A 9,372-nucleotide genomic window follows, 5' to 3' on the forward strand; every position below is an offset into this window, starting at 1 on the left:
GGAGGGGAGGGGAGGGGGGGAGATTCAGGCTTCAGAGTGGGGAACTACAGAGTTGGGCTGGATTCATTCTAACGAGGCACCTCCACAGAAGTCCTCCTTAAGGAACTTGGACAACTAGCCCTGTAGGGAGGCCCATCTGGAATACAGACATTTTAATTGGGGAATGGGGAACACAGAAGGAATGCTTCCCTGGGTCACAAGCTTCGGGGCTGTCGCTGTAGGGTCATCATGGGAACAGGTAGCATTTGGTCTGGTGGCCGCCTTGCATGGGACTTACTGGGATCCTGGGTGAAGGATGAAAGGCCACACCTAGCCTCTTCCAAAAATGGGTAGGGAGGCAAATATGAGTCTTGGGGGCGGGGCCAGGCTCTAAGGTGGTACCACACCCAGAGCAGGGGGGTGGAAATTTGAGGGGAAAGCAGCTCCGCCTATCCAGGTGTGTGAAATAGAGTCAATGTAGGCTTGCCTGGGGTGGGGGCAAAGGAGAGAGGGGGCTGGACCCAGGGCTGGGACCTCTTTAGTGGGGGTATTTGGACTCTAAGAGCAGAGACTCTGCCCCACCTGCAGTGCCTGAAGTGATAAAGGGAGCAGGAGGATGCTGAGGTTACTGAGCCAAGGCTCCCCAGAAAGTGAGGACACCTGAAGGAAAAGAGCCAGGACATAGCTCGTCCTGGCAGCATTTCCCATGGAGCTCTCTTTCACTCATGACCTGTGACACAGATCTGACAGCTGCTCAAATCGGTGGCCGCATTAGTATCCTGATCCCCATCTCTTCCTCCAGGTGCAGGACGGGAGTTTAGACCCACATGCCCCAGTCCAGAATTCTCGCTCTATTCCAATGGTTCCTTTACAGAGAAGGGCAGACACTGTGTCCCCAAGTCCCCAAACCAAAGCCAGATCCCTGAAGGGAACAGGAAATTGTTGACGTGGAACAGGAGTGCTGAGTGTAGGTAGAGTTCTGAACGTCTAGGACAGGCCAACTGGGCAGGATCCAGAGCTAGTCAGGGCAGGGCCTACTCTGCTGAGGACTCAGTGATGCCTCCCTGCCACCACCACCATCAGTACCTCTGTTGCAGTGCTTCCCCTGCCCCACCCCATTGCCTGCTCACCTTCCCCTCTAGCAGGCACTGCCATCCCCATTTGGAGATGAACTGAGGCTCCAAGGCGGTTAGTACGAATGCAAAGTACGCAGCCAAGAGCTGAGGCTGTTAGCCACCTGCTTCCATATAAACCAATATGCATGTGGATGTTTCCCAGAGTTCTCAGCAAGGGTCCAGTCTCTGTGCCTTCCCTCCAACCTCTTGATACATCCCAGCTCATCCCTGCCCCAGCTTTCCTGTGGCTCCAGCTATCCCCAAGAATAACAGTTGGTATCCAGATCCTCTGACTCTTTGATATGTACATCAAGAATTTGTCAAGGTTGAGAGTAAGCCTTCCTACCCCTAGCCATGCCTCTCACCTGTTCTAGATCCACCGCTGATCCCCCTATCCACACACCCTCACAGTCCTTACAGTGCCTTCCTCAATGCCCACTCCAAGTGAGGCCAGTCAGGAACCCAGACTTCCTCATCTCTCCTCTTGTCCCCTGGACCATGACATGCTAGGACACAAGCCAGATCCCCTTCATCACACACCCCTGCAGGAGACCCTCACAGCTAACCCCTTGCTAATGCCAGCCACCACAGAGCACACCTCTGATTTCTTCAGTGACCCATAATAAGGCCTGTCACTCCAACCCTGCCTCAACTGCCTCAACTGCCTCTTAATCTGATTTTTTTTTTTGGTCTGAGGCACAGTCTCACCTCCCAGCCTCTACTATTGTTGTCCCCTCTACCTAAATGTCCTTCCAAGGGGAAGGCCCTCAGGGCCAGCTAAAACATCACCTCCACCATAAAGCCTTCTGCATCTGCCCCATCTTCTCTGTAGTCCTACAACATAATATCCCAAATAATGAAAGGACAGACCCTGTAGACATTGGCCATGGGCCAGGCACTGTTGTAAGTCTCCACAGATTTTTTTATGTATTCATTTTTATTTTATATGTATAAGTATTTTGCCTGTATGTATGTAAATACACCCATGTTGTACAGTGTTCATGGAGGCCAGAAGAGGGTGCCAAATCCTCTAGAACTGGACTCATGGATGATTGTTAACCTGCATGTGGAGCCTCAGAACCAAACCCAGATTCTCTGCAAGAGCAACCAGTGCTCTTAACCACAGAACCATCTCTCCAGCCCCAATTCTCCACAGATTTAATTATCACAGAAACTTATGAAATGGCCACCAATAGTGTTGCAGATAAAGAAACTGAGACATGGAGAAATCGAGGAATTTCTGGACAGCCTCCTCACCATCCAAAGCAGCAGTGATGGCCCCATATCAGAGTGAACTCAGTTCTCTGACCCACTGAAGGATCAGGTCACGTCCCTGTCATCTTCCTGTGATGACCAGTCTAGTGCTCCATGCGAGAGTGGGACTGAGCGAGATGGCAAATGAGTAGTTAAACCCATAAGATATCCCAGAACCCACCCTGACCTGGCACTAGGGTGAAGAGGGGAAGGAGCTGTCCCTATGATCCTTACTTTTGGGGAGCCATGATAGAGGTAGAGATCCCCTGCCCTGTCCAGATTGAAGTAAAGAGTGAGATATTGTGAGACTTTTCCCTCTGGACACATGAAGAGCATTCCATTTACCCTAGATAGGGCACTAATGACAGACCAAAGAAATAATTCCACCCAGGCCTGGTTGAATGGACCAGTGAATTTATTGGGGTCACTTACAGGGGAGGCTCAAAGGCAGCTGCATCACTGAATAGCCCACCCCAGCATGGGTTACAGCTCCCAAAAGCTACAACCATGGAGCTCGTTGCCCAATTTGCAGGCAGCTCCCCAGCAATGTAACTTACATGAGTTTCTTTCTTTCCTCCGGGGTGGGGGTGGGGGTGTTTCATTTTGAAGGAATTATGTGTACAACATGAGGACTCTGTAAGAGTGTGGTTGTAGGCGTGGTGTGTGTGTGTGTGTGTGTGTGTGTGTGTGTGTGTGTGTGCTTATGTCTTGGGATGCAGGGGCACAGCCCCCCCATCTCCAAAGCCTGTTGGTCACTGTAACCTCTTTCTCAGGGCATCATTCAAGCCTACAAAGATGGGGTCCACTTCCTGAGCAATACCCCAAGCATGGGGCGCTGGGAGTTCACGGGCTCCTTCTTCTTTTCTGTGTCCACCATCACCACCATCGGTAAGGGCGGCGTGGAGGCAGGCTGGTGGGGCTGGGGAGGTGGCCGCTCCCTGATGGGGCAGTAAAACTGGTGGCAGCATTCAGGAGGGTTATCCAGGGTGTCACAGGGTATCACACCTATAAAGCAGTCAGTTCTGCTTCCTGGCCCCCACCTGCCTATAGGCACCATCTTAGGCCTTAAGCCCCATGAACTTTGTTTCTGCATTCCAACAGATACTTGGCGGGGGGGGGGGTCTGTGTACATGTTCAAATTTGGAGACTTGGATCTTTCTACCCAACCCCTCACACAGTCCATCTCAGCCTACCAGTGTCCCTAGTCCACTGTCACCATCCTCCGGGCCCCTTTCCTCCTCCAGAGCCTGGCCTTCAGCACAGCTGAGGTAGAACTTGTTCCCAAAAGATATCTGGGGACTGTGGTGTGTAAACAGTGTGAACAGAGAAGCACTGGGTCCCTGCAGCTCGGAATCCCCAGCCATAAATCCAATGGGCTGGCCCAATATTCTTGTTCACATCTCCTGCATAGCCCAGGATTTACCACCAGGTGGCAGACGCACCCCACCAGTGACAGGCTCCTTCCCACAGCTCTCTGCCTTCTCCCTAGAGGGAGAGATGAACATCCCAGAACCTTTTATGTAACAACCTTTAAGTCAGCCACTACTTTTTGGGAGGTTGTCCAGTCTTGGAGAGAGAGAGAGAGAGAGAGAGAGAGAGAGAGAGAGAGACAGAGAGACAGAGAGAGACAGAGACAGAGAGATGACAGAGAGAGAGGTTCTTCCATCTGTATGGACCTCCCAGAGATCTGGAAGGATCCACAGACCAGCGTGGTGCTTCTTCACCTTTATTTATTTATCTATATTTTCTGTATTTAAGGTGTGCGCATTCAAGTATGTGAGCGCATGTGTGTGTGTTTGCACAGGGAGTGCATGTGTACATGTGTGTGCATGTGGAGGCCAGAGACCAACTTCAGATATCTTTTCTCAGGAGTCATCCATCTTATTTTTTGAGACAGGATCTCTTACCAGGACCTGGGACTTGCCAAACTGGCTAGACTAGCTGGCCAGAGAGTCCCAAGGATCCTCCTGTCTCTGTCCCCCCAGCACTGGGATTACAGGCATATGCTACCACAGCCAGCTTTTTATGTGGGTGCTAAGGATCTGAACTTAGGTCTTCATGCCTGTGAGGCAAGCACTTTACTGACTGAGCCATCTCCCAGCGAGTTTCTTCATCTTTGCATTCCCAGGAGCCAGCCGGAGACCTGGCATACACCAGGCATTCAGCAGCAACTGCTTTACTGGGGAATTCCCCTAAGGATACATTCAGCCAGTGAGGATTGAGTTCCAGAGCTAGGGAGACCACATAGAGCATGGTTGCCATAGGTTGTGCCTTCCAGATGGGGGTGGGAGGAAGGGCTAGCCTCAGAACCCCATATCTCCACACCCACTGCCCATTCAGAGTCCCTCTGTGTCTTCTGGCTCTACTTGGACTGTTTCTGTCCTGTCTCTAGCACTCAGTTCCATCCTAAGAGTAAAGACAGAGAAAGCCCTCACCCAGCCCCACAGAAGACCTCTGAGGAGCTTTTAGATAAGACACTGTACCCACAAGCCCTACTGAGATCTCATTTTGTTCATCGAGGTTACCTCCACGGAGAGGTCTTATTTTCATATCACAACCAGGAAACTCATCCAGGGTCCTATAGTGGGCAGCAGAGTTGGAATCTGGAGCCCAGTGGGAGACTGCCTTGCTTTCTCATCTCAGGGACTTACAGAATCGCAGGAGCTTCCCACACAGGATGCACGGTGGGACAGCCTGGGACTGTGGCCTTAAGAGCACACACATGAAGTGGGAATAGGCACGGGACAAGGACACTCGGTGGAGCACAGCAGTTAATTGCCCCGCCACCACCCTGTTCCCCAAGTCATAGTTCTGTGATGCCAGCACTTGGGAGGTGCAGGCAGGAGGATCAGGAGTTCAATATCCTCAGCAATATAGCAAGTTTGAGGCCAGCCTGGGCTATAAGAGGCCCTGTGTCAAAACAAAACAGAAGACCCAGAAAAGAGGGGAATGGAGGGGGAGGGTCTAGAGAAAGAGTCCTTTGAGGTTCTCCCACCAGAAGCCAATAGAGCGACCTTCCACCATTCATCCATCAATTCACTAGTCCTTGAACACACTTGAGGCTCAGGGACTCTCCTTCCCACCAGTGACGTCATTACGTCCACCACCAGGGAATGTCTGCGCCCCATTTTAAGGTGGAGGAATCCAGATCAAAAAGATCAAGGCCTTTGCCCAAGGTCCCACAGCCTTGAAGTGGGCAGGTCCAGGAAATGCAGCCAGTGGGGGATGCTGGGAGTTGATGCACCAACCTGGCTCTGGCTCATTGTCAGAGCTGCCCATTGTCAGAGCTGCTGTTGGTGTAAGCACCAACCGAGTTGGTGTGGAATGGGGGAGGGGGTTGGGGAAGAACCGCCTTGGCTATACCCAGAGCCAGGCCCCTCAACCACCTCTCCCTCTCGCCTCAGGCTATGGCAACCTGAGCCCTCAGACCATGGCCGCCCGCCTCTTCTGCATCTTTTTTGTTCTTGTGGGGATCCCGCTCAACCTCCTGGTGCTCAACCGGCTGAGCCACCTTATGCAACGTGGAGTGCGCCGCTGTGCCCACAGGCTGGGAGGCCGATGGCAGGTGAGGGAGTAGCGGCGTACAGGGAGGGCTCACTTCCAGGAGAGGATGTGGTGGGAATGGGGTGCAGGACCAAAAGGGGTGGGACGGGGAACACTGGGGGCGGGGGTGGTAGGGTTGAGCTTCAAGGACCAGAATGCGGTCTTTGGTCATAACGGAGAGGAGAGTCCGTGCTCAGGGTGAGCAGGCCAAAGGGCACGCGCATCAAAGCCACCAGGGACTTTTAGCAGGAAATGTGAGGGACACAACGCTGGAGAGGTGAGTCTGGGGCGCCCCTCTCTCTCCGGGCAGCAGACCCACAGGCCCGCACCCTGCAGGACCCAGCTCGGGGACAGTGGCTGACAGGCTCAGCTGCTCTGCTCTCTGGCCTCCTGGTCTTCTTCTTGCTGCCGCCTCTGCTCTTCTCCCACATGGAAGGCTGGAGCTACATGGAGAGCTTCTACTTCGCCTTCATCACTCTCAGCACCGTGGGCTTCGGAGACTATGTGATTGGTGAGAGGCCCGGGGTTGGCGGGGCAAGGACTCAGCTGCAAGCCTGGGCACCCCCACCCCAGCGTCTGCTGGGTGCGGGTCACACGAATGCCTTGGTGGCCTAAGCAGGTCGTGCCCTTTACGCAGTGTGGTGGGCTAAAGTCCCGTATGTGGGACTTATGTCTGCTTGGAGCCTTCCTCCGAGACTGTGGGCTCAGAGTACTAGGGGTCACAGGCTGACTCTGGTCTCCTTTCCGCCCACTTTCTCGATGACTTGTGAAATGCATCCCATCCCCAGTTCCAGATGAGGTCTCAGACAGGAGATCCAGGGGATTTGTGAGACCCCAATCTTCCCTAGCCCCCAGAGAAAAACAGCAAACCTAAAGCCTGCAAAGATCCCATCCCACCAGGGCGCAGAAAACAACCCAGGGGCCACTGTCCCGAGACCATGAAGGCCAAAGTCCAGCAGGTGGCAGTGGAGGGACAGTTTCTGTAGGTGGCTAGAGCTCAGCCTCTCCTTCCCCTGCAGGCCCTGAAGATCTCTAAGAATGGGTTCCTTCACCACCAGACCTGCCATGGGGATCCACACCTCCCACTCACAGGCAAGTCCCTAGAGTGAGGAGCAGGCTGCCCCATGTTCCTTCAGTGGACTGAAGATGAGGCTTTTCCAGAGTAACAAGCTATTCACTCAGTTAACAAAAGAGTGAGCAGCAGCCCGTTTTACCAAGGAGGAAGCTGAAACTCTGAGAGGCCAAGCCATCTGCCTGAGGTGGCCCAGGGAGATACAACTTCTGATCTGTTTGACCTCCAAACTCATGTTCTTTCTAGAAAGACTCCCATGCCACTCACTGGGCCTGAGTGTCCCTGACTGTAAAGGATCTGCCTTGTGATTGCTAAGGGGCTGCCGTCGCTTTTTGACCTCTGGGCTCAAGGTCTCTACTCCTCAGATAGAAAGGTCTGCCCAAGCTTTTGCAACATAATCAGGTTCTTGCCTCTACCCTCACTGTGGAAAGATGTGTCTAAGGACCATGATTGCCCCTCACAGCTCAGGGGACAATTCTGGAATCTGTCTTCTCTATTCAAGCTGCTGTTGCTCTTGTCTGAGCAGGACTGTTGTGTAAAGCAGTATAGGTTGGGCACTGAACAACCCTCAGGGGGTCCCACCCACAGTATAATTAAGGCCTAGCACCCATGGATTCATGCAGCCTTTATCCTCACTCCCCTGGGCTCTTAGGAATATGTCCTCTGCCTAGCTCCTTTAATAACCTTCAAAGTTTTCCCATTGCCTTAGGATGGAGTTCAGACTCCACAACTAGGTCCAGGTAAGGCAGCCCACACCTGCCATCCCAGCATTTAAGGAGGCAGAGGCAAGAGGATCATGAGTTCAAAACCAGCCTTGTCTATATCACAAGACCCTGTCTCAAAAACAAAATAAAAATTCCCTACTAGGCAGCATTCTCTAGACAAGGGCACTCGAAATGGGGGGAGAGGCACTCGCCAGCCTCCAGGGAGGGGCAGAGACATGACACAGCCTATGGTAGCTGGAGTATCAAGGACCACCAGGGTCCCTTGGGAGGGAGCTACCCAGGGAGCCTCCTGCTTCAAGAGGATGGGAAACCTTCTCAGCCTATTGCAATAAAGCTCCCTGCCCTGGGGTCTGGTCCAAAGTCCTCGAGGCCAGAGGGGCTGTAGGCAGAGCAGAGCTGCCCACTGTGGGCCCTCAGCTTTGCATACCTCTGCAGAGAACCACTTCCGGAGCCCTTGGCCACTTTATCTATAAGGACTCTTGCTTATGTTGATAAGGAATATGATGCCCAGAGAAAGGCAGGGAGTTACTTAACACCCCAAAGCAGGTGAATCAAGTCAAATCTAGGGAGGACTCCCAAACTATACATGTTCTAGAACCTTCCATGCCTCCTCCTTAAACTTCAGCTCTCCTGGTCCCCTAGGGATGGACCAACCCCTTTCTTGGGTGGGAATGCTGAGCCCCTGTGCCGTGGGTGCACACATGTGTGCACATACACACACACACACACACACACACACACACACAGACACACACACACACACCTGGGTGTTATGTTCCTGCCTGAAGTTGGTGACCAGAGCCACCCAGGCCCCAGCCATCAGCTCCTCCCACAGCCCTCATCCACAATCACGTTAGTATTAGTTCAGTAGAGCGCCTCACCAGCTGCTGGTTCTCCTCCCCCCTCCACCGAAAAAAAAAATGAAATCCAGGGGAGAATTTGCCTCCCCCTCTTCTGTGGCCAGAAGCAGGAGCCACTCCTGGGCCCGGTGCCGGCTCCACTGATCTCATTTAGAGCCACAGTGGAATCAACCTCATTGCCCAATCAGCGTAATCCAGCCGCAGCTCCTGCTGTGGCCAGAGCCAGGGAACATGACCAGGTCTGATGTGAGGCCAGCAGGACCCGATGGAGGATGGGCCAAGGCAGGAAAGGCTGCAGGAACCTAGGAGGCTGGTCTTCACCCCCAAGCATCGTCCCACTCTGATGAGGGAGGCAGGTCAGATCCCAGGAAGCAGAGGGAACAGAGCAAGCCATTGAGCAGGCCCATAACAAGAGTCAGCTAAGTCCCCTTCTGTCCAGTGCCTCACCATCGCTGACCCAGGGCATCAGGTGGCGAGCACATGGTGCTCAGCTCTAGGCGTTGGGAGAGTTCTGTATTCAGATCCACCTTCCCTGTGCCACTTTAGCCTGTATCACCCTGGAGACAGTCATCACAGCTGAGGAAGTGGCTCACCCAGAAAAGACTCAGGAAGCAGGAGTGAGACAGAGGAGCCAGGCTGCTCTCTAGGGATCTAAGGAGGGATGTCTGAGCAGAGCTGTATGGATGAGGGGATGGTCGCAGGTCAAGAGCAGTAATGAAATAAAGAGCTTTCAGAGCTGAGGGCCCAGCAAGAGGAATGACAGCTGGAGAAACAGAGAAGGGGGGAGAGAGAGAGAGAGAGAGAGAGAGAGAGAGAGAGAGAGA

The 9,372-nt window shown here is 53.2% G+C and overlaps 1 protein-coding gene across 1 annotated transcript in view; it reads left to right on the plus strand.

Annotated features, from left to right (window-relative positions):
* Positions 1 to 9,372, plus strand: part of Kcnk17 (potassium two pore domain channel subfamily K member 17) — an 11,216-nt gene that overhangs the window by 429 nt on the left and 1,415 nt on the right. Inside the window, exons 2-4 of the mRNA XM_008840195.2 lie at positions 3,122 to 3,236; positions 5,753 to 5,913; positions 6,228 to 6,402. Of these exons, the coding sequence (XP_008838417.1) occupies positions 3,122 to 3,236; positions 5,753 to 5,913; positions 6,228 to 6,402 (451 nt within the window). The remainder of the gene's footprint in view (positions 1 to 3,121; positions 3,237 to 5,752; positions 5,914 to 6,227; positions 6,403 to 9,372) is intronic.

This window comes from Nannospalax galili, unplaced genomic scaffold, assembly GCF_000622305.1.
Source record: "Nannospalax galili isolate Female #2095 unplaced genomic scaffold, S.galili_v1.0 scaffold538, whole genome shotgun sequence".
In the NCBI taxonomy this organism is placed as follows: domain Eukaryota; kingdom Metazoa; phylum Chordata; class Mammalia; order Rodentia; family Spalacidae; genus Nannospalax; species Nannospalax galili.